Below are 23,991 nucleotides of genomic sequence, written 5' to 3'. Positions count from 1 at the left end.
TTGAGGTGCAGCACCTTTGCACCCCAGCTTTTCTGGCGTCAGGGTCCAGTCCAGTGGAACTTTCGGCTTAGTCACACTGCACTCGCCAGCCATGTGGCTTACCCGCCAAGGTTGACTGGCTCATTGGATCAGTGCACCTTGACCCAGAAGTACCTCTGTGCTCTGTACCTGCCCAAGCAAGATGGTCATGTGATCTGCCGTCACCTTAGTCAGCTTGTACCTTCCCTGCGCCTGGCATTTGGGGAGCTTCCTTCCTCAAGTCGCGCCTCACGTCCAGTTTGGTCTGCCAATCGTGAATTTCGACACCACGCCAACTTTCCCGACTTCCGCCTTCCAACAACAACTCCGAGCTTCTCAGGAACAGCTGGACGCTTGTTCTCGGGATTGAATTCTCGACGAAAACCCTCTCTAGAAACATCCGACATTCACTTTCGACTGCGCAGGCACAGCTTCCGCAGGACAGCCCAGACCAACCTCGACCGACCTCGACAGCCGCCACGATGGCTTCTCCTCCGTACGCAAACTCGCCGACCGCTCTATCTCCCCCATATCCCACATCCGCACCGCTCCCGACAACGAACAAGAAGCGCGCCTCCGAAGGCGGGTCCCAGCCCTCTCTCAAGCGCCGCAAGGCCTCGACCCTTTCAGTGACCTCCGCAGCTTCCGCCCATCCTCTCCGTCAAACCTCCTTCCCTCCCGATGGAGCTGGATCTCCCTTCCCGCGATCACCGTCAGCCGATACCATGAGTGTGGTCAGTGGCAGCCAGGTTAGCGCGCCTCCTAAGAAGAAGCGCGGCCGGAAGCCCAAGAACCAGACGAATGTGGAAACCAGAGAGCAGACACCCTCGCTAGTTGGCGGTCGCGCACCGACGACGGTCAGTGGCACAGGCGCGGGAGCTGAGGGACAGGAGGATGGCGGTAACGACGATGACGACGACAACGACATGCGCATGGCCTTGGTGGACACTACAGCCAGAACGCAAGAGCAAAAGCAGGAGGAGATCAGACTTCGTGCCATGTTGGTCGAGTCATTCGACCCAGCACAATACGACCGCTACGAACTCTGGCGCGCCGCGAAGCTTACGGAGTCCGTGGTCAAGAGAGTAAGTTTTTTCCCATCTTGCCGCTTCTTCTGACGGCCTGTCATCCGCCGTCCACGCTTACCATACTTACACTGCCCAGGTCGTCAATGCAACCGTATCACAATCCGTTCCGCCCAACGTCGCACTCGCCGTCAAGTCAGTCTCGAAACTTTTTATCGGCGAGCTCATCGAAAGAGCTCGAGACGTGCAAGGAGAGTGGATCAGGGCAACTGGCGAGAAGCAGTCGGAGCTGCCGACGCCACCACCCGTTTCGAAAGACGAGAATGGCGAGGCCAGTCAGGCCGCCAAGGAAGACAGGCGAGGTCCGTTGCGGCCGGATCATCTCCGTGAGGCATGGCGGCGGTATAAAATGTCAGGCGACGGCGGCTGGGTTGGTATCCAGGGTCTGTGGCACGAACAGCAGTCCAGTGGTGTTGAGAGATTCCCTGTGCGCACCGGCGGCCGACGAATTTTCAAATGATGAGCAAGGCTCTCGTTTGCGTAGATCAAAAAAAAGGGATAGCACAGGGGATGACTAAGGGCAAGAAGGGCTTGGAGGATTTTGCATGATACCCATCTAACCTATGAGTTAGCTTTATTATGGATGACACGCACGTCAACTTTTGACGTGCCTATCAGAACACTGCTCAGCACCCCGCGTTCTCAGTTCTTACGGATAGATGCCTTACCGTATATCTGAGAGTCTCTTCCGCGGTATCAACGTCCCAGCGCAGTCCGCGCAAACCGCCGCTCTGCCGCGGCCCGGGCGGCAAAGGAATAAGAGCGACTTGCGGGAATAAGTAAGGATACTACATCTTTGTCGTCTCTCGCCTTCAAAATGTACGTCCAGGCAATGTCCAGGCAGGAGTATCAGCTGAAGGGTTCGTCTGGAGTTGATTGTCTCATGCAACTCGAAATCAGCTGCCAATGGCTGTTGCAGCCTGGAGACGTAGCGAGTTGCCGTCCCATGATTCTTCATCCAAAAAGCACAAATGGCGAGACCGAGACTGGGAAGTCGACGGGCATGTAAGAAACCAGAAACGGACAGAAGCCGGAGGTCCTGTCGCCATTGGTGAGATGGCCACTATGGGGTTCCCTTTTTGGCCGTCCCGATGCGAAGGGCACGCGGAGCCGAGGCCGAGTCTCTGCATTCCGTGCAGTAGCATGTTTGGAAACTGACAAGCGATGTGGCACCTACACTTTGACGCGCCGTGCGACGGTGCGGTCGTACCGGGCCAATCAGTTTCGTCTGGCGTTTCTACGCGGCAGAGTCGGCCGAAGGTCGGAAGCCTGCCCTCCCCTCGAGACTCTCTGGCGATACATTGGCTGCCCGCGTCTCCGCCGCGGTCTAAGCTGTACCTTTTTCCGTTTCACCTGGACTCTGATACTCGCAGCAAGAATCTTGCTCCAGAGCTTCAGAGGCAACAGGAGCAACTCAGCCGACTCTGAGACGTTGGTACAGTCGGCTACGATTCAATCCTCGTCAAACTCTCACTCTCTCAGCCACCCCCACGGTCGATGGTTCAGGTCTCCCATCACACCCACTGGCAGCCACGGGGTTGGCGTGCTAAAAGACCGGTCCATACCATACGGCACACCAAACACTGGTTGGATTCGGCAAGAGTTCGTGGGAGTGGTTCCTCGGCTTCACGCGCCATGTTTCTTGGGGTTGACTCAGACCGCCGCCCTTTGAGTTGCGGGAAGTCCGCCTGCAATTCGTGTCAGGCAAGCTCCTTCACCGGCATGTCATTGACAGGTAGCCATGCATGCTCGAAGGCCCTCAGCACCGGCCAACGAAGCCATCGTCGGTGGCCGCACAGAGACTGCAAGACATGGAAATGTCGCAAGGCCCGGACTCTGCATCGATTTTCAATCAACTGAAAGCTCACGAGTTTAAGAACATGCGATATCCCACGTCTGCTATGTCCGGGGACCGTCGAATCCCTCTACCCTGTTTGGTAGGACCCCTGGGCCAAGACCCTTCGTACATTGAAGAGACACGGCCAAGACGAAAGGGTCGAGAGGAGCTCGCGCCAGGCCGTGGTCTGATTCTCGGGCTCAACCTGCCGTGATTTTCGATGGATTTGTCGAGCCGACTTGGGTCGGCCTGACAAGACGAGCAAGCAATCAACCTGAAAGAAGGTCTCGAATCGCTAATTACAGAGCTCTGGGGCGAGAAAATCTACAGCAGAGCCGTGAAATACAGCCGTGGGGCTGTGGGGGATCGCCAGATCCCCTGGGCTCGGGGAGAGTTGAGCAGGGATGTGTCCGCACGTTTCACGTTTCACTTCGGCGAGGCACTTCGTATCATGCTGGAGGGCGGGGCGATGGGGTTGGAGCGTACCTTGCCGCTGCCTTACAACAGTTAACCCCCAGCTTGCTTCGGGGACAGTTCCGTTTGATGTTTTAAAATAACTCCGTCGGTGGTTGTGCTGCTCGCCGTGGGTGTAAGTGGTGGTTGTTCAGGCGATACACAGAGGCTTGGCCGGCAACATGGGAAGAACTTGAGCCGCAGCAGCCAGGAGTCATTCTTCAGGATGAGCAGAGTTGCCACCTTTAGGATCATCAAAAGTGAAGCGAACGCTTAATCATCTTGACTTCATTTTTCGGCGGATCGTAGTATGGATGAGAGCGGGGGAAGGAGGAAGCACCGTCAGTGGACTACCCGTCGAGCTTGTGTGGAATAAGCACCCGACCTTGAACAGGGTTGAGGCACCCAGGTCGACGATCGCCCCAGGAAGACTGATCCATCGATACTGCCGTAGAAGTCTCACGATTCGTGCGATGCGAGTGGCTCAGCAAGCACTCACTCACCTTCTTGCGTTCCCGCCTGGAAGGCCAGCCGGGGCTGGGCTCCCTAACTGATCCATGCATTGACGTCAGGTAGCGAAGACAGCAAGTCAATGCGATTGCGGACGGGAGGCCTGCCCCGGTTCGAAGAAGCGCCGTCGAAGCAGTTTTCCCCCTCCTCTGCTTCTTCAAAACCATATGTGGTGGTATTGGGCTACGAGGGTGAACCGTGGGCTACATGTGAGACGGATTACGCTTTTGGGAAAGTGATGAGCTGAGATTCCAGATAATGTTACCGTCTGTGCGATGAAGGTTGTTTTGCCCCCTCCTCTGTCTGTTCTGGGTGTGGGTGTCTCTTGTCTTTGAATCTTGGGTCCCGGATCCAGTCTGTGCCATACGTATAAGCCTTTGAGAGCCCTCTTTCCTTTCCGTCGATTTCTCTTTGATCCCCCACGATTGCTGGTCAAATACGGAACAAAGAGATACCTCCGGACTTATACCCCCTCTCTAAACCTACACACCTAATCCTACGCTACACCTCTTCGAAGGAACATCAACCGTCACAAAAAGAAAAAAAAGTCACGATGAAGTTCACCACCGAGATCACCCTTCTTACCCTGGCTGCCGGCGCCTTCGCCGAGATGCCCACAAGGGTGCAGCGCGACGTCCCCTCCGTAGTCGAGCGCGACCTGGCCACCATCTCCGGTGTCATCCAGCAGGTTGACAACCAGCTCAAGTCCCTCAACACGGCCGTCCAGGGCTTCAACGGCGACATCAACGGCCTGGCCACTGCGGCCGGCAGCCTCGTCAGCACCCTGCAGCAGGGCACAACGCAGGTCGACGCCACGAGCGAGATCACTCTCAATGAGGCCCTCAACCTCCAGCAGTTCGTCTCGGGCCTGCAGTCCGACGGCAACGCCCTCATCAAGGGCCTCAACGACAAGAAGCCCGAGTTCGAGAAGGCCAACCTGTGCAACGTTATTGTCACACAGATCGACCAGACCGGCACTAGCGCGCAGAAGCTCATCGATGCCGTCGTCAAGAAGGTGCCCCAGAGTGTTCAGTCCGTCGCCAGCCAGCTTGCTGGATCTTTCGCCAAGTCTCTGAGCGACTCCAAGGACAACTTCTCCCCTGGCAAGTGCAACAACGCCAACGGCATGGGTGGTGGCATGCCCAGCAACGGCACGATGAACGGCCCCAAGACATCTTCTCCTGCCAAGGCCGGCGCCAGCGCTGTTTCCATCAGCATCGGTGCCATCGCTGCCGCAGCATTCGCTACCCTGTTGCTGTAAGCGTGTACGCAGAGGTTTAGATCGTGACACAAGCAGATCGGAGGAAAGCGTTTGGGAGGAGTTTCATTTCTTTTTCTCTTTTTCTTCCAGGAACGAGGCACAAGGTGGTACTTGGAGAAGAAAACTTTCAAATTTGTCTATGGCGGACCTTCTTTATGTGTGTCGGCATGCTGGAAGAATGGCGATGCGCTGTATCATACGAGTTCAGGTAGACAATGCGGAGCTTGCTTCGTTGGACTGAATTCATTCTTGACTCCTCAAAGGCCGATTCTTAGTCTGTGATGTCAGTTTGATTGTGGCGAGACACGATCGCCCTAGAGCGAAGGCCAGGCTCCTCGCCAGATGCGGTGCGAAAAACGGACGTTGAGGAGGGCATGTCGTGCAGTGCAACTCCATTGCCCGCCGCACCGTCGTCTGCATGATTCGAGTTCGCTTCCGCTGGACCGGTACGTCCGGCATCCTCCTTAGCAAGCATCTTCTTCCGGAACCACGGCAAGAAGTTGTAGTATCCACCGCAGGCGAATACGCCGCACCAGAGGACGAACTCGGTGGCGTAGATTATGACACCGAGTACGTCAACGGAAGGCTGAAAGAAAATTGACGCGAGCGAGAAGACGTCTCCAGCAGCATCGATCGCGACGAAGATGAATGAGATGCCGCGGACGGTGCGGTGGACGTAGATGTCCCAATAATGCCGCAGCACGCCGGCGGCGAGGAGGGCCGCGGAGAGCACGGCCATGACGATCATCGGCCACTCGGTGCCGCGGGATTTGGGGATGCGCAGAGCGAAGACGAGAGCTGCCTGGATCCCGGCCATGACTGCCGCGATGGGAGTCACGACGGCGAGGGAGCGGAGGACGGACCAGTTCTGGGCATGTCAGCTGTCCGAGACGAAGAGCGCGGGATTTGGAATGCCTACCCGTTCGTAGTAGTAGCACTGAATCCAGGTTGCCAGACTTAGGAACGTCAGAATCTGGGGCTGAATGCGCAGGGCGATGTTGAAGTCCTCGACAATGTTGTAGACACCCAACGGCACACCGGCCCAGGCCCAGAGCATCATCATGGAGGGCTGCAGGCCGGTCGCATTGTGGCGGCGGTAGTTGATGATGATTTGCGGGATGAGCTGGAGACTGGTCAGACGGGCGATAGCGGGTGAAGATGAGAGATGCAACGGACCTGGATCGACCAGCAGACCTGCGATGTGTAAGTTTGGCTTCATCGTTTGGTTTGTGAGATTCTTACTGCGCCCAGTGTGCCCAGGGCGTTGGCGGCAGCTGGAACATCCATTGCAAATGGCTTCTCAGAAGAAGGGGCTTCTTCACGAGTAGTACAGATGGACGAGTAATACGGCAGTCCAGCTTCTCTAGTCAGTCTGCTGGAGCAATAAAAAGCAGACATCCGGCTTCGGCAAGGAAAGATCGACAAAAGTCAAAAAGGTTGGTTCTCCCCTTCCAGAATCGAACTAGAGACCTTTCGATGACAATGAAACCATTACAGTCGAACGTGATAAACCAACTACACCAAGGGGAGTGACGGGGCTGAGCCCCGCTTGGTGATTTGTTGGAGGATCAGCTGAGCAAGCCGTACTAAGTAGGGCTTGCTGTGGGGCATCTTCGTCTTGGTGCTCTCACCAAGTTTACCATCCACGCAACTCCATGGTTGAGAGCCAGTGATGTGCTATCTCTCATCTGCTTTCAAGAGTTTATCCCTCGCGGAAATATATTCTCAATGATCCAAGCTAGAACCATCACGATTCCCAGGTAGGTAGTATTCCACCGGTGTAGTGCACGGCGAAATGGTCTTCCAAGGTCGTTGATCTGCCCTGTATTAGAGGCGCATTGCCCTTTCTGCTTTATGATAGTCATCCTTTCCGCGATATTGAATACTTGATCGCACCCATGGATCATCGCCAGAGACTTCCTCGCACCCTTACCTCCTTACGACACCGTCCTCGCAGTATCGCCAAACTCACCCTTCTCAACCGCTTCGAGCCTAGGGCCGACCTTTGTCCAGATTTCCTCCGCGACCTCCTCAACACTAGCACCGGCATCAACGACAACCAGGTCCTCCTTCTCCTGGCGGAAGTCGGCATCCTCGCGGTCCTCCTCTCCCAACGTGCCGTCAGGTCCAATCCGACCACGATGCAGACCCCAGAACAGCTCGCGCACCCGGCGCTGGAACTCGGCCTTCTCATACACCTCGCCTCCCCAGCCCCCACGCTCCTTGGCGACCGACTCATCGAGGTCCAGGAAGAGGGTAAGGTCGGGCCTCGGCAGGCCCAGCTCCGGCGCGCGGGCCCAGTGCAGATTCAGCGAGGGGTTCTGCTTGGCGGCGCTGTAGACGATGCCCGAGAGGTAGTATCTATCGCAAAGGACTGTCGTTCCTGACGCGAGGAGAGATTTAATGTATTCTCTGGTTGATATCAGCAAGAAACCCTCCTGTACTGTTGATGAGGGGTACGAGACTTACACAGCCTCCCACCTGTTAGCGCTGAACAGCAAGTGAATAACGTGGTCCTCCATCTCCAAATTGCTCTTGAGATACTGATCAATCATGTTCCCGGTAGGGGATGTCCTGTCTGTTGCCTCAATCCCATCAGCCCAGCCCCAACCCAGGGGGTCCAGACAGCCAAGACTCACCAGGGAAGCGCATGGCCTTCGTCTTTTTTCCCAACTCGACCAACCTCTGCTCGAGAAGCTTCACTTGTGTCGTCTTACCGCTGCGGTCAAGGCCCTCGAACACAATGAAGGCGCCACGGGTGACGCCGGCGGCAGGGGCTCCGCCGTCATCCGCAGGAGCTCCCGTTGCAGTCGACGAGGCTATGGCCGCCGTGGCCAGGTCGTTAATGGAAGCCATTGGTCCGGCGGGTGAAGACAAGACGGTCGACAGGTAATTGAGTTTCTAGTCCTGAACTGTGAGGGATATTGGAGGTTGCAAACGGACCACCTTAATGCTGTGGATTTTGATGTTGTGAAGTTCGCAGCTGTCGTTGAGTGGTGCGGGTGCTGGTATCTACCTTGTCTTAGGTACCTTCAGACGGTGCCACAGCGCCAGCCCACTGTAGCTGTCAATTCTAGTGGTGTTGAGTCAGCGGCAGGAGCATCGGAGGCCCCGCCCGGGATGCCTGCCGCCTCAGCGCGTTGAAGCCATCGGGCCGCACCAGTCGCGTCACGTGGAACGCGACGATCGACGTCTTTCGTGCGGTTTGGAACGACCTTGCGATGCGCCGGAGCATCGCAACATCTGATACCTGATCGCATAGTCAGATGTGTCCTATTTACTGAATCGCGTGGCGCCTGCGCCTCGTCAGGTTGCGTTGCAATTGCTCTTAGACATCACCGAAATAGCTGCGAGACAGTTCAAACGCTAACGCACTTTATTGATGGGGATATCAATAATTCAAACAGCGAAAAGACGACAGTACTCCGATTCCACCTTTGTACACCCATAAATCCTACACCAAAAGTGTCCCGGGTCCCTATCGCTTGTCGGCCGTCCAGTCCCATCCGAGTACCCTAGAAAAACAACAACCTAACCAACGCCGCATGAATCATGGTCCCGTAATTAAAAGGATGGTGAATAGTTGGAAGCGAAGCAGAGAAAAGCCAATCAAGCCAATCCGAACCGCAAGGAAACATCAGCACTCCGAAGTAGCAGCAACTACTTCCGCGTCATCTTTTGCGCTCCCGCTCTCCCAGAGCTCAAAGCTCTCGCCCGTGCCCTCTATAGGCTCAAGAACGGCCGCATTGGCTGCTGGCTCGGTAGACTTGCCCATTAGGTCATCGACGTCTCTGGACTCGACGACAGGCTCGTCCGACTCGGCCTGGACTTCAGGCGGACAGTCGTTCAACTCGGGAACTGGGGCGGAAGCAACAGGCTCCTCCTCTTCGTCCTCATCAGCTGGGATGATAATGACCGATGACTCGTCGCAGCCGAGAGCGTAGAACTCGCTTGCGTCCATCTCGCCCAGTGCCGTCCTCTCCTTTTCAAAGATCATGTCGTCCTCGCTTGCGCGGCGGGTGGAGCGTCTGGCCGAGGTTTGGCTGACATCATCCGATGGCGGCACATTCTCCTTGTCACGGCCTTCGGCGCGATCCCGGCTGAGCTTGCGTTCGCTCTCCTCATCAGAGCTAATGTCGAGAACGCAGGTACCGTGCTGAAGCATGTTGGTCATCTCCTGCTCGGGAGTGTCCTCGTGAATGTCAAAGAACCATGAAGACTTCATCTCGGGCTCAAGCAGCTCTTTGGGCGCGCTGCGCGAAGACGAGGCGACAGACGAACGGGCGGCATAACTAGGGATGGTGCCCTTGAGGGCGGCATCAAGACTGAAAGGAGCAGCAACAGAAGACGCAGACGACAGGTTGAACATGGGCGGGTCTACACGGGTGTAGGGACCGGCAGTCCGGCGGCGGCTGGAGAGGAGGCCAGAGCGCTTGCCACGGGTCGGCGAGCGGCCGGCGGGCGCGGAGAGCGGAGACGACTTGACAATGCCGGCGTTGATTCTAGCAGTGGGCGACTTGGGCTGCAGCAGACTGCGAGGGCGGGGGAGAGTCGGCTTCGAGCTGGTCAACGCGGGGCTTTCGGCCAGAGGCGCGGCCTTTTTCAGGATGAAGGAAGACGGCTTGAGGGAGTCCTTGGAGGGGAAGAAGCTGTCGAGGCCCTTGGATCGCTTAGAAAACACGGATGGATCGACATTTTCGAAGTCGTCGGTTTCTACGTCAGAGGCCTTGCGCTTGGCGCCAGAAGCAGGAGAAACGGCTAAAACGCAGCGTTAGTGGGGGTTCCTTTTCTGAGCGAAGTTTTTTGATTTTGTGTGGTTTTGGGGGTTATTGCTTAGGCTAGCAAGTTGGGCGCATCCTTTCAGGTGGTATGACGGATCATCTCACAAGGCCACACGGGGCGACAAGATTTGGGTTTGCATTTGCAGGACATGGGATGGCATGACACTGGTCGATGGAGAGGAAGGGGAATGATGTGTTTGGTCGTGATGTGATCAAACATACCATTCTGTCTATTTTTGATGCTCGTCAGGTTCTGCAGTCTTGCTCCATCGAGGGGCGCAAAGGGTTGGCGGGAAATGGTAGCCATCGTGTGGATCGTCAGCGGTGTTGTCCTTTGGGCGCGACGAGTGGATGTGAGCGCAAGTGCGCAGCGGTGCGGTGTTGTGCGGTGGTGTTGTTGTGCGTCGGCAAGATTGAGTCGATGCCCGACTACAGTACAGACTCCTCTTCTGATCGACGGACGAGACTCGATTCGTGGGGAACGGGGAACACGGGGGTGTAAGGCGGGGGGACTGGGAGGTTGAAGCGATGTCCCGTCGATACACCAGTCTGTCCCCAGTGAAGCAAGTCGGTACCAGACAGACGTTGGTTGAGGCTATTGGATTGGAAGGCGGCGGTGGGCGTGATGGGGTAAGGAGCGTATTTGTTTATTTGTTGTTCTCGTCCACGCAGAGGAATCGAGTTGTGTTTTGGAGCTTCTTGCAGGAAGTGGATGAGAGAGCGGAAGAGTGACAGAAACGGAGTTTGAGGAGGAGCTGGCGTGGGGTGGGAAGGGGGGGATGGAGGGAGAAAAGAGTGTGAGAGGCCGCGAGAATCGGTAGGGAGCAGGGATCAGCGTCTCTCTGTGTCTCTCTCTCTCTTTTTGGCGGGATGTCGTTCTCTTTTCGCGCGCGCACGGGGCCAGGGAATCGACGGGCGGGCGTGTAAGGTAGGTCAGGTCAGGTCGGGTCGGGTCTGAGTCGGCCAGTGATTGAGGGGGATCGTCTTGGATGGGTAACAGGCGGTGTTGGTCGATTAATGCGAGCGAGGCCTTGGGTGCGTGCTTGCCAGCTTGGAGGAGCTACTCTCTGTACCGCCGAGGGCAACGACCAAAGAAAGACGACGGTGTGCGTTTGTGGTGTGTGTGGTGTGAGGTGTGAGGTGTGAGATGTGGGAAGCAAGCGTGTCTGAGTAGACGCCTTGTCAGCGGGAGGAGAAGAGTACAAACGCGGTGGCCGTTTAAGAGACGGGATGACGGGTACCTTGCTCTAAAAAAGACGGACACGCCAAAACACCATCGGCGGCTTTCGGTGGAGACGTGGACACGACCAGGGGGGCCCAGCTACCTAAGGTACCTAGGTAGGCGCGGTAGGCATTTGTAGGGAAGCAAGGGAGGGGACAATCACTGGCAGGGCTCGCTCAGGCCTCAGACGGCAACCTAAGAAAGACCGGGATGGACTGGTTGACTGGCTTCATTGGGATGCAGGCTGGCTGCAGCTACGAAATTGGGTAAAGACCAAGGCAGGACTGGAGGACGTGGTGAAAACGTGCAACTTTCGTGACGAGTGCCAATCACAATCAGGTCCGGGAGAGGACGCAGGTCTGAGGTGAGAGACATCCAGAGGGAAAGAGAGGAGCACAGATAGAGACAGATAGAGACAGAGGCAGGTTCCTTCCAACTCGACTCGACAGTGGTGAGTGTCACTGCCAGTTGAAGTGAGTGAGTGGTTCCTTCCTTCACTTCCTTCCAAGTCAAGTGGAACCGCTGCAAAACGAACTTGATGCGACGGGCACCTGCCGCTTCTCATTGGCAGGCGCGAGGGCGGTGCTACTGCAGCGTCGTGGTGCAGCCGTCAGACGCCCAATCAAACGCGTCGTGGTTTAAGTGGGGACCTGCGACACGGCTGTCGAATCGTGTCGCCAAAAATCACGTCGTGTTCCCATTTCGGGCAAGCGCAGATCATTCAGCGCTCTTCCCCTCAGCTTCCTTCCCGGTCTCTTTAATCTTCAGCCCAGGGGGGAGGGAGGAGCAGAGCCGACATTCAAGACGGAAAGACGTCGGGATACCTTATGCGTTGATAAAGTCCACCTTCCCCCCCTCGCATCCGTCCGTCCACGTCTCCATCGGCAATCGCGACCTGACGCGAAATGATATTCGCCCACATCTGCAACCACTGCCGCCCATCCTGGATCTGTACTATGCCTTCGTACAGATGCCAATCTGCGAACATACGTACTGTGTATGTACCACGCCTCAACTTTATGCAACGGTCCAAGCTCCAAGCTCCAAGCTCCAAGCTACCCATACCTCTGACTGGCAGCAATCATCCATGGATGCATCTTTCCACGTCCTACTTACGCATGAAGAGAGATTCCCATAGGGACGTGCCAGGGAAATCCCGCCATACCACAACCATTGATAACCATGACGGTCACCACTCCCTCCGGTCTTTCCAACCTCATCAGGACGTCCAACTTGCCCCTCGTTCCATTCTTCCAATGGCCACACCTCAGCACCACGCCAGCTGGACTTCGCCTGTTGGCTTAGCCGCCCTCACTTGTCCATCCAAGACAGCCCGGCCCGTCAAGATGCAGGGGAGATGAGTTGCCCTTGAATCCCTCCTCGTATCTGTACTTCGCCCTCCACTTCCCCGCTCGAGGCATTCAAGGCCAAGTGACTTGATTTGACATGCCCTGCTTCGCCTTCCCCATTCGATGCCCTGGTCCATCGCTTCATAATAGCACTTCTTCCTACTTGACTACCTCTCAGTGATACCACAACCACGGCACGCCAGGTCTCTCATCACGGCCTCCCACCACGGATGGCCAACCGGTCCATGGCCCCTCGCCTCCCGCGGTCCGGGTCTGTTGGATCGCGGGCTTCCGCGCCGTCCTCAAAGTTGAGAATCTCAACCATTACTTCTCACCTCCCTTCATGCGTAACCCCATTATTGGCTCTCTGTCTCCTCAAGGTGACGCCAGCCTTGGTCCATCTCTCGCTTTCGCCGGTCGATCTTGTAGGTCATGGCCGTCTGCGAGCGTTGCCATTCGTCCCTTGCCCTCATCCGCTTATTGTTGGCCGTTTGCCGCGGCCACAATCGCCACACGCCAATCATGAATGTGGTGGGATACCACTATTAAGCATCAATGCCACAATGCTTGGGTACTTTGGTCTTATCGTACTACTGCAGATATTTTGAGCCGCCAGACTGTCTTGCGTGGCCTATGATCTCACTCTGCCCAGACCGAATCTTTGCCTACCTGGCATCCATCACCCATCAACTTGGGTCCAGCCAGCGCTGCCAGTCGTGCCGCAATTATCCTGACGCGAAACGGATGCCACCAGCGCAGGTCATTCCAGTAAAGCCAACGGCTCGGATGCAGAATGCACTACCAATCTCATTCCAGACTCCAACACACTTGAGTTGCCCTGATCGCCCCATTGGGCATGCACCCAGTTGACTGATACCCTAGCTAACACAGTTCATGCATGCATAGTCATGGACGGCGACTCCTCGCGCCACGTCGCCAAACCCATGAACTCACACACATCACACACACACAATATCTTCTGCATAAGGGCAGCCCGCCCTGACGCAGACCACAAGACGGGATTTTCATGTGAGGCTCTGACGCTTCTCCTTCATCATGATGCAGATCATCTACGTGATGCAGTAGCTCAGTACGACTTACACAGCCTAGTCTAGTCTGGAGGCTGGTCTTCGATGCTTTACCTGGCGAGACGGTCTTCGAACGGCTGAGTTGCGTGTTTCGACTGCTGCGAGTCAGCGTTCCATCTGCAAGAACCGAATAATGGCCCACCAAAAGCAAACTGTGTTCATCATTTGCCGAGATCATCGGGCGCCCGTGCCGGCCAACTGTAAGAGGAAACTAGCCATACATGATCCGTTGGATATCCGCGCGGATAGAGGCTCAGTCTTACTGAAGCCTTCACTCTTCTAACTGAGGGCTGCATAACAATGGCCCTCGAGCATTCACCTCCTCCAGACATGCAATTCTTTGTCCTGATGTAAGAAATCAATCTTCGATCCCGTCGTCATCGGCGTAGGAAGCAAAGGTTGGCACACTCTCCTGATCCAGACTGAGACATCTGGTTCATGCTAGCCGGCTCCTTTTGCCGCTGGCAAACAATCCAGGAGGTTGGCTCATGTAATACATACCCAATAATAGACAGTCCCTTTCTTTTTTACTTTCTTCCATCGTCTTCACTAATACCCGCTGAACCCGATGATCATCGTCCCCCGCCGAGCCATCGGAGAAGGGTGTGGAGCCACCCGGTGCTAGCGGGCACGCCGCAGCGTGCATGGACGCCGGGCGTTTCAGACGACATCTCGGCCGATAAACTATCAATAGGCAAAAATTGAGGAGGTTGGGGAAAGACTCAATTTTTTCCCTCTTTGAGGCGAAACCAGCAGGGATTCCTACCAGCCTCGCGAATTTTCTCATAGAGTGGCAACGTGTGAGACATGAGCGGAAGTGCTTGCAGTTCAAGCGGGGCCAAATAAATTTCGTCGGATGCAGGTTTCCACGCGGGCTTCGATGCTCCCTTGCAGACCGACCGGCGGCGGACGAAGCTACGGCAAACCGGTTTGGTGCCTTTCGGCTAGGGACATTGCAATTGAATGCATTGTTTGAGGGAGTGATGAATGTCACATCTGTGAGTGCGCCCATTGAGAGTGACACGTGGCTAGCTTGTCTTGAGGGTTTGCCGCTGCATTGGATTCAATGCCGTACGGATGGACCTGTGCTTTGGAGAGACTGCTTGCTTGACCCCAGTTTAAACGTCAAACGAATTGAGATTAAGACGGGCAGAGGCGGGCGAGCTGATGGTCATATGATCATCAAGCACGGTTTGCAAACCATTGATGGTGTCAGCTTGGCACTTGAACATGACGAGGTTATCTCATCTCCTTTGAAACCGTGATGTTGATGGCCCTTCTATTTTCATTTTGGTTGTATGACTTGGCTTGTTATTTCTTCACGTCGTTTCATACAGATCGGCCGGGTGCGTTTTATCGGTATATTGCTCGTATGTCTGGGCGCATGGATTTGCGACCGATGTAGAAGAGATGTAATGGAGACTGAGATACACCAATACCACAGTTTATTCAGTCCGGGCTTAACTGAGATATTCGAGATCTTGGAACCCAGGTTGTGCATTCATGAGTATTCGTTCTGTTCCATGTGCGAGCGCCTTATAGAGCCATATTCAGGTTCCAAGACTCATTGACACACTGACTGTACCCCGAGAAGAATAGGCTTGAGGTTATTTCATAATCACATTGTTTCTGTCCCGTCCTTGATGTACTAAAGACTAACACGCTGTAAAGGGGCTTTCTTTTGCACGGCTCGAAGTGAAGGAAATCGTCTTTTATAAGAGAGTTCGACTTTGTCAATTCCTCCGTGAATCAAAAATGAGATCGATCCCAACGTTTGATAAGCAACATATGGATTTCTCAAGTGTTCTCCTGGAGTAGGATGACGGAGCCAGCAGCTTCGAAGGCTAGGGAATGGTGACCAAGGCCTGGGTAATTTCAAACAGCCGCCCCGTTGAGCAAAGGCAGACAGCATACAAGTCGATGAAGTCTGTTTCCAGGTCTCTTCCTCTTTGAGAAAGAGGCAACTTATGCGGAAATTCGCACCCGAGTGTTGGTATATTGCTCTACATCATCATGGCTGCTCGCTGTCGGTCTGTCCTTGGTTATCTTTCTCCTTTGAGGCCCGCGTCGTTGAACATACAGACCGCCATAACGTCGACCTTTTGGGGAATCTTTGGTCCGTAGCTATTATTCTATGTGCAAATTATAGTCCTTAAGTCTGCTTCGATGGGCTTTCCGTGCCTCGGAAATGAGGTCTTGTATGCGTGTTGGAATGACGACATTTCCTACCTATTTCCTATGATATGCTGAGTTCTGCTATTCGGGCGAATGGGAGCCATGAAAAGCATCAACATGACTTTTGCAATATGTTTCTTTGCCAGTTTATTCAGAAGTATTCGTATGGATAAGAATACTGGCATCGAATCCCAACTAAGCTCATCTAGATGGCAGCGCGGCACCACCTGAAAAGTTTCTTTTGATAGGCATGTTAAAGACGGTTAAACGTCATGGTCCAGATGATGGTCACTCTATCGGCACTGGAGCTCTCCCACGGGAGGTCATTGATAAATCAGCAAGTTGGTGATAAGGAAGTGGAAGGAGGTCGCCTTCGCTCAACCGTTTTGAGAGCCAATCCAAAAGCTTGGGATCTGCGCATCCCATCTGAGAGGTATGCTTTTTTTTCAGTGTTTTGACTCCGAGGATACCTGAGAGAGAGAATTTGCAATAGACCCAGTATCAAAAAGAAACAGAGAATGAGAATGAGAGAATAGAGAAGGGGGCAAGGCAACACAAAGCCATCTGTACGGTTGGGCTTCGGGGGTATTCGTCGATGAGATCTAGACCACGCAACAGGAAGTCCAGGCGATATCGATCAGATTCTGACTTCACGTAAGCTCCAGGACATTAATTATGAGCACGAGACAAGAATATCTACTCGTGTATTATCTATCTTGCGCCTTTGACAGGTCTAACCCATAAACCACGCACTTATTGTCGTGTTGAATAAATGCTACTCTGCAAAAAGCTTCTACTAAGATCTACGTTGGCTAGGGATCTTAACTCATTTCTTGACCGAAACAAATCTGCGTGCACTTACGATGACGCGCGGGAATTATGAAAGTCTTCACGCTCACGACATTCACATGGAACATGATTTTTATCTTAAACGTTGTATTTAAAGTCGCCAGATGCAAGCCATATTATGATTATATCATCCCCTCCAAATGCCTACGTCTTGATAGTTCCCACGATATGGCTGGGGTATGTTAAGGATAGTCGTCAAAGTGATAATTCCATCGCAATCCAACTTCTTGCTCTACGTTGTGTCAACGACGTTGGCAGACTCAAGAAGCAGGGAATCATCTATCTGCTAGTCGTCAAGCTTATTCCAACTTGGACTTGATCCAGTCCAAAGCGCGCTTGTAGGTGCCGTAGCCGGCGTAGCTCCCGTAGTTGGTAGGCTGGGGAGGGGGAGGAGGCGCGTTGCCGTAGTCGCCGTAGCTTGCGTACTTCTCGTAGGTGTACTTTCCGTAGTCGGCGTAGGCATCAACGGCAGCAGGGACGGGAGTAGGATCCGCGGGAGCGGGGGCCGGTGCGGCGAGGACGGCCGAGGCGGCAGTGAGCATGAGGATAGCGGTGACCTTCATTTTGATGATTTGAAGAAAGGATGTTGGATAGAGGAGTTTGAGCTTGTCTGGACGACCTTGACGACTGGTTCGTTAAAGAAGATGGAGAATGCTGATGCTGATGAGAGTAAGGTTAATCAGAGGGCGGACAGAGGGCTACTTATGGAAAATCTGAAAAGGCAGAGCAGGCTGGGGGGGTATGTCGTTGGTCCTGTAAGTTCTTTGCAGGTAAGCTTGAATGGAGATCACACATGGATTCAGCAATGGATCCAATGATGAGAAGGAATTCCGCTGAGAGGCCAACGCCCAACCTGGCAAAATTTCCACCGTTCCAGGGTCTCCAAGCTAAAGCAGAACGGCGACAAGGGATGCCACGAGAGGCGTATCTCGGCAGCCGAGGGGTATAGAGAGAGGGTTGCTGAATGCGGTGTTTGACGAATGGAGACATGCGAGCCGATGGACATGAGCGGCTAACTGGGCTTCGCATAGCGTCACAAATTGGGCCGAATGCATCCTGGAAAGGCTTGGAGAGCTTCGCGGTGTCTAGGAATCATTCAGCCATGTAGACGAGGTGTCATTCAACACCAGCATGCCGCTTGAGAGAGACGTTGAGTTGACCAGGGGATCGACATCGTGTTCTTTCGATACGATGGTGTCAGAGCTGCAGACGTGAAAGGCCCGAAAGGTTACATGCAACGGGAGACGTCAGCCAGGGCGAAGCAGTCTCGGTACGAACCCTCCCTCCACGGACGTGGGATCTATATGAGAGTGTCAAATCTTGAGACGGGATGCTATATCGACTGTCTTGTTGCCTGGCCACAGGCTACCTTGGAGAAGCAGATTTGGCTGTGAAATCAGGTTTGAGCGAAGCCACGAGGTACCGGTGACTGACACCCGGTGTTGCCAAAGGTAGGACAGATGGTACCGTCCCTGTGGCTACCGGGCTGAGCCTTTAACTTGCGTGTACACATGGCAAATGTCGTGGGACTTGATCAAGCATGGATGCTAATCATGGAGTAGCCTCAACCCGTGTAAAAGAAAAATGACCTTGAGAGGAGAGGTTACTCAAACGGGAGCTTCTCCGGGCCAATCCCGGGATGGGGGATCAGCCCTACTAACGCGGAATTGGCTGCGGGAACATGGCGTTAGTGTTAGCGTCCATCCCAAGCCCAAGACCCCTGCAACTTTTGCCTTTTTGCAGCGGGAACACCGCTGGAGCTTGAACCTGGCAGAGCTGGCAAGCTGGGACAGCTGCATGTTTGACAGCAGAGATGTCTGCCGAGAGAAACAGCAACAGCTCGGCATGTCTCTGTATTCAACACCGTTACCATCGAAGCACCTCGTGGTGATCGGCAATTTTCTTCAAGTCTTCTTCCGCCAGGGATCCGAAGTCAGTGTCAGTCAGTCGAAATATCTTGGCGAGGGTGCCTCGTGCTCATCTTGGACATGAGATTTCCGGAATGCCCGGATTGGAGGTCGCTTGGGAGCGGCAGCATAGAGGCGGTAGAGTCTTTTACAGAGGCTATTTCGGGCGCCTCTGGCTAAGCCTAATCCTCGTAAACTCCGAATACCTAAGTTGGCATTTGGCGTCATCTTAGCGGGTTCGTCGCAACAGAAGCTACACATGTAGGATGCGAATGCTAATATGCCGGCATCAGCCTGCTGTACTTGGGGGATCCTGGGCATGCAGTACTTGTCAAGGTGGCTTGGAGGCTGAGTCTTTCAGATGCTTCTGTGGCAGTTCCTCTTTGGTTGCTAGGATGAGCAGAGTATTACGGGCTTGAGTAAGATATGATTCTGTGTTCTAGATGTCAGCCACGAGTCGGGATGAACCTGCGATGAATACCAGTCTCCCCCAAGCTTCATCAGCGTCATACTAAGGGAGGAGAGACATGAGCCTAAACGGCCACAACCAGCGACTGCAACACATTCAATCTTCAACACGAGGAGCAAAAGTTCCCGGCCGAGATGTTTCAACCGATCAGCATCGCACAGATACGAGATCTCGCAACCCCAGACCGTCAATCTCGATATCACGCAAGCTTACATGGCGCCTTCCCTTCGTGTTGGGAGACACCCAGGAACCTTTGCGATTGGTGCCCGCAGCCGTCAACTTGGCCAAACTTGTCACTTTCCCCCGCTAGCAGGATGATCTGCCACTTCTGTGATCCTTCGCGGAGCCAGAAACCACAGACAAGCACCGGATGTGCGGCGCTGCCAGTGTCGTCTTGGTGGACACATGGGATTTGCCCAACACCTTTCCCGCTCATCAGCCGCATGCGCTGTCTCAATCAGCTGCACACAACACCACCACCGGGCGACATTCCTGCCGCGAGCTTCGTGTTCTAATGGGGGTGGCAGCTGTGGGTGGGCAACGGCGAATGTCGGTCGTTGGGCATTCCAGCTGAATGCGGAATTGCGAGTGGGAATCGGGGCGATGATTTGCAACGCCTCGTAGTATGTGGTACCATTTCTGACTACTCCGTAGAGAGCCCTTCTCATGCCCCAAGACTCGGCGGGTGGGCATTCCAGAGGTCAGACAATTTGGTCGTTGTGGTGCCCTCTCCCTTTCCTCGATCGCGTTTCTCTCTGTGTTTCTCTGTCCCGCCCCTCCCTCGTTTGTGAAGCTCGAAGAAAACATCAGGCCATGTCGCGGAAATCTTTTCTTTTTCATCCTTGATTTAACCTCTGGTGACCTTCGAACATCTCGATATCGCAACATCGAGTCCCTTCATCGACGATGATGCAGTCAAAGAAGTCCGGATCTTACACGATACCGCTCGCCGAGCGGGTGGACGAGGCCGAGGAGGACCTCGAGTCCCTCGAATCGAATCCCAGATTCTGGGAACACAGGGACGGAAAGAAAAAGATTTGGATGTACGCTACAGCAGCAGCCATCCTCATCGTGACCAACTTCATCTCAGCGCGTATCGGTGCACATTTCGCCCCAGGGAAGGCGAATCTCGATGGCGCTTGTGCCGAGCATACTACACAATGGTCGCCTCTTCTGAAGGACGTGGACGTCAAGTATGAATGGAAAGAATTTAATGGGTCGTTTCTGCAGGAGGATGTCTACCGGAAAGAAGGCTCACCGGAGGTTGACGCCGCGTGGGAAGCTTTGGGAGTGGACTGTAAGTCTTTATTCCTTTCTTTCATAGGGACCGGGACACTGACAAAAGTAGACCGTGCCGGTGTGATTTCGATCGAGGACGGTCTAAAGAGCGGCATGGACATGTCGTTCGTTCAGAGATCCGAGAAGTATGGCGCAGGTTTCTTTGTCAACGTGGAAGGAATGCATCACCTCCATTGTCTCGTAAGCTGCTCCCTAAACTAGAAATTGATGAGGATCGAAGACTAATCGTTAATGCAGAACTTGGTACGAAAAGCGCTTTACTACAATTATGACTACTACAAGGGGATGGGAACCCATGCATTTGCGAACGACGACAACATTGTCAAGCTACATGTCTGTAAGTGACTTTTGATTTCCCTCCAGGATGCACATTGATAGATGACTTACTAATCTGTGGCAGCACATTGTCTTGATGCCGTCCGCCAGGTTCTCATGTGCAACTTCGACACCGGCGTCCTCGGCCAGGTCTGGGCGAACAACCCGCCTGCCCCCTTCCCCGACTTTCACACGAAGCACAAGTGCAAAAACTACGAGGCTATCAGAGAATGGTCTGAGAAGCTTCAGGTAAGGAATGATTTCTCGTTCTTGACAAGAGTTAGACTGACATTGCAAAGGCACCTCCGGTGGATGAACTCCCAGGGGACTACACTACTCCCCCAAAGCCAAGCGACATTATTCCTCAAACCCCGTAAGACTGTAAAAAAGAACATTCATCAATAATTCAAAGCAAGTTTTATTTTTATGTCAACAGTGTTGGCGATGAATAAGTTTATACACAGAAGTGATATCCATTGGTACCCATATTCAGTGATTCCTGCGACTTACTTCGGCAGCTCGTCTTCATGTGCGTTAACTACACATACTTGAATTCCTCGTCAACCAGCTTCTCACTCAAAATCCACAGCCTGTCTGCGTCGATCTTGTCCGTCGCCCAAGGATGCACCTCCTCGTTGTACTGGTCGGCGAGGCGGCAGTCATTGAAGTACTTGCCGTTCAACCCTATTTGCCTTCGTCAGCTACGGTACTCAGGCCAACAGAACTCCGTCCTGGTATTTTTCTCACCTTTGAGGTCAGGGCTGAAAGCCGTATAGATATGCGTCGCGACTCCTTGATCCGGCGTCTTGGGCTTGAACTCGGCCCACATGAGCTTGCTTCCCACTTTGATATCTTGTTCTCCTGCAGCGACTAGTTAGCAACTCTGGACTACGAACCAATCAGGAGTCAGCTCAACGTACTCAAAGAATCAAAATTCTCTAGATGAGTCCCCAGGTTGGTAAAAATGACACCGGGGTGCAGACTGAAGCTCAAGAGGCCCTTGCTACCCAACTTTTCGGCAAGCGATATAGCCATGAGGCAGTTGGCTGTCTTGGACTGCCCATAAGCGTGCCACTGGTTGTAGTGTTTGCCATTCTTGTAATCAAGTCAGTCCAATCCCAGTACAAGATGTCGAACAAGCAGCGTTGAACATACGTTAAAGTTGTAATCCGACCATCGGATATGACCCAGCCGGTGCCCATCACTGCTGACCGTCACAACCCTCGGCTCTGCAGCAGCCAGTACCTTTCCCATGATCAAATTCGTAAACAGGAAAGGGCCCAGGTGGTTCGTGCCAAATTGGCTCTCAAACCCATCTTCCGTCAACGAGAACGGCACGGCCATGATGCCCGCATTGTTCACCAGCACATCGATGTGCGGAACATCTTTCCATCCATTGACTGTCTCGGCTGCTTTGCGGACATTATTGAAAGATCCGAGATCGAGTTCCAGGGTCTTGATACAGACAGATGCGTTTGCTGCGGTGATGGCGTCTGCTGTTTGCTGGACTTTAGCGGTATTGCGGCTGGCGAGGATCAGTGTCGCCGGCGAGGCGGCGGCAACTGTTTCCGCGAAGGTGGCACCTAGTCCTCCGGGCGAAACACCTGTTACGAGAATCGTTTTGCCCTTAATCTGGTCTGCGTATACAGTGACGAGGTCGCTGCCGTTGGTATACTTGCTGAGTTGGGGGGCCATGTTATGTAGGAGTATGACGTTGTTGGTAGTTGGTAGTTGGTTGTTGGGAATTTGGGAGTGTGCTATGTGAGGTCCAGCTTGTTGTGATCTTTGATGTGGTCAATCAATGGATTTATCTGAGGCGGATTAAAGGTTTATATCCTTTGTAATAGCATATCTCAATTTTGGGCTGCAATGCAGGATCCTTAAACATGAACAAAGATGATGATGATACGCCTCATCGTCATCAAGTGGCTTACAACAACGCCATCTGCAAGAAAACGACAATCCGAGCCAATATGTAAGCCATGTTGTCAGATCATAGACCTCGCAAACGACTTTGAAAACACGGCTCGAACGGTTTTAGCCGGAGGTAATGTGCAATCCGCAAGGCTCTCGATCCCCTTGTGTTTGATATTGTTGATGGCGCATGTCTGGGAGGATCGACCTACCAACTAGCGTTGAGTGGAACGATGTCGGTCATCGGCGTTAGGCACCGTTGGACGTTGGTGTGATTCAAAGGATTCAGGGCATTCGAGACGTTTGCAGGCAGTTGGCTCGCCTATCGCCGATCGCCTGCTGCACTACCACTTCGGACTTTGAAGCCTGAATTATTAATTCAAGCGTCGAAACCGCCTCTCGCGCATGTTCCTACAGCAGTGTCTGAGAGACTGCAGTGTTCTCTGGCCGGACTTTGGAGATAGTTTGGCTTCCAGCCGACCATTTATTTCCTATGTAGGCCAGTGCAGCCTGAATATTAGAAAGCAACATCTGAGAGAAAGGTAGGCTACCAGCGCCCACTTACATCTCAGTCAACTTCTGCATGACATGATACAATTAAAGCAACCCCTGAAGGATCAGCGGCGCCATCATCGAATTCCCACTTCAAGCCCTGACACCCGTTATCAGCAACTGCTAAATTGCAACGTCACAACCTGCTTTCCCCTGCCGACTCCCGGACGCCGGCGGTCGACACATCGGGACAGGCGCCTCAGTAAAGTGGAGGACGCCCGCCGGCACTCATCTTGGCATTGCCGGACGCTGCCGGGATAAGTACCTAAGAGAGGTTCGGTGAACCCCCACACTCCCGTCACTGCCCCGAGCACTACCTACCCAAGCTGAAGCTGAGACATTTGACGATTGCGAAGCTCGTCGCGCAAGCGGCAGTCTAGTGCGACATACGCGTGGCCGGCCGAGTAGCGACCACTCGAAGAAAACCCTATCACAAGTAATTTGACGGTTGGGAAATCTTCTCGGCGTCAGCCTGTGCCGTAGCCAAGATGGTTGGCAGCCAACAAGCCGGGCACAATTGAGGGATCCTACCGCTGGGGCTCGCCCCATAACATGCATGGTCCTCTAAACACCATGGGTCCCTCAGCAAGACAGGCATGTTGGAACCAACAAAACGTGATTTTGAACGAGCAATTATTGGCCATCGCAGTCGAGAATCAGTTTCCGAGGAGGGCCCATCGGCCCCCTATCGTCTTGCAGGTATTATTCTGGGCCTTGGCAGGGATCCGGGCACCGCGGGAGGCGGGATGGCCAATGAAGCCTCCATCTCGGACCCGGCGGCTTCGTCGCACTTGGACTAATTGACGTGCCACGCTGCGCCGTCGTACCCAGACGGCTTGACCCGTTCTTGCCGTTCATAAAACAACGTCCGCCCGTCTGTGTTGCCCTTCGTGTGTGCGCGATTTCC

General features: G+C 53.9%; 8 protein-coding genes across 8 annotated transcripts; 3 read left to right on the top strand and 5 right to left on the bottom strand.

Annotated features, from left to right (window-relative positions):
- Nucleotides 1–359: 359 nt before the first annotated feature.
- Nucleotides 360–1,563, top strand: GCG54_00001245 (uncharacterized protein; the record flags this gene model as incomplete). The annotated part of the gene is made up of 2 exons (XM_045401364.1): nucleotides 360–1,103; nucleotides 1,183–1,563. Coding segments are annotated over 2 exons (1,125 nt in total), but the record flags the coding sequence as incomplete, so codon positions are not given.
- A 2,893-nt stretch (nucleotides 1,564–4,456) lies between these two features.
- On the top strand, nucleotides 4,457–5,164 carry GCG54_00001244 (uncharacterized protein; the record flags this gene model as incomplete). The annotated part of the gene is made up of 1 exon (XM_045401363.1): nucleotides 4,457–5,164. One exon carries the CDS (start codon nucleotides 4,457–4,459, stop codon nucleotides 5,162–5,164), a length of 708 nt encoding a protein of 235 aa, XP_045258365.1.
- A 271-nt stretch (nucleotides 5,165–5,435) lies between these two features.
- GCG54_00001243 (uncharacterized protein) lies at nucleotides 5,436–6,451 on the bottom strand (the record flags this gene model as incomplete). The annotated part of the gene is made up of 4 exons (XM_045401362.1): nucleotides 5,436–6,032; nucleotides 6,084–6,287; nucleotides 6,341–6,358; nucleotides 6,407–6,451. 4 exons carry the CDS (start codon nucleotides 6,449–6,451, stop codon nucleotides 5,436–5,438), a joined length of 864 nt encoding a protein of 287 aa, XP_045258364.1.
- A 650-nt stretch (nucleotides 6,452–7,101) lies between these two features.
- GCG54_00001242 (Thymidylate kinase) lies at nucleotides 7,102–8,020 on the bottom strand (the record flags this gene model as incomplete). Its single annotated transcript, XM_045401361.1, has 3 exons — nucleotides 7,102–7,576; nucleotides 7,634–7,742; nucleotides 7,804–8,020. The coding sequence occupies 3 exons, from the start codon at nucleotides 8,018–8,020 to the stop codon at nucleotides 7,102–7,104; spliced, it is 801 nt and encodes a 266-aa protein (XP_045258363.1).
- Nucleotides 8,021–8,801: 781 nt separating this feature from the next.
- Nucleotides 8,802–10,252, bottom strand: GCG54_00001241 (uncharacterized protein; the record flags this gene model as incomplete). The annotated part of the gene is made up of 2 exons (XM_045401360.1): nucleotides 8,802–9,922; nucleotides 10,168–10,252. 2 exons carry the CDS (start codon nucleotides 10,250–10,252, stop codon nucleotides 8,802–8,804), a joined length of 1,206 nt encoding a protein of 401 aa, XP_045258362.1.
- A 6,675-nt stretch (nucleotides 10,253–16,927) lies between these two features.
- GCG54_00001240 (uncharacterized protein) lies at nucleotides 16,928–17,191 on the bottom strand (the record flags this gene model as incomplete). Its single annotated transcript, XM_045401359.1, has 1 exon — nucleotides 16,928–17,191. One exon carries the CDS (start codon nucleotides 17,189–17,191, stop codon nucleotides 16,928–16,930), a length of 264 nt encoding a protein of 87 aa, XP_045258361.1.
- A 2,719-nt stretch (nucleotides 17,192–19,910) lies between these two features.
- GCG54_00001239 (uncharacterized protein) lies at nucleotides 19,911–20,995 on the top strand (the record flags this gene model as incomplete). Its single annotated transcript, XM_045401358.1, has 5 exons — nucleotides 19,911–20,301; nucleotides 20,329–20,483; nucleotides 20,541–20,640; nucleotides 20,704–20,867; nucleotides 20,918–20,995. 5 exons carry the CDS (start codon nucleotides 19,911–19,913, stop codon nucleotides 20,993–20,995), a joined length of 888 nt encoding a protein of 295 aa, XP_045258360.1.
- A 161-nt stretch (nucleotides 20,996–21,156) lies between these two features.
- GCG54_00001238 (Retinol dehydrogenase 14) lies at nucleotides 21,157–22,313 on the bottom strand (the record flags this gene model as incomplete). Its single annotated transcript, XM_045401357.1, has 4 exons — nucleotides 21,157–21,302; nucleotides 21,366–21,479; nucleotides 21,539–21,713; nucleotides 21,774–22,313. 4 exons carry the CDS (start codon nucleotides 22,311–22,313, stop codon nucleotides 21,157–21,159), a joined length of 975 nt encoding a protein of 324 aa, XP_045258359.1.
- Between the last annotated feature and the right edge of the window lie 1,678 nt (nucleotides 22,314–23,991).

This window comes from Colletotrichum gloeosporioides, assembly GCF_011800055.1.
Source record: "Colletotrichum gloeosporioides strain Lc1 chromosome Unknown consensus_85, whole genome shotgun sequence".
In the NCBI taxonomy this organism is placed as follows: domain Eukaryota; kingdom Fungi; phylum Ascomycota; class Sordariomycetes; order Glomerellales; family Glomerellaceae; genus Colletotrichum; species Colletotrichum gloeosporioides.
The sequence above is the reverse complement of the archived record's forward strand: the minus strand, read 5'-3'. Positions and strand labels throughout refer to the sequence as shown.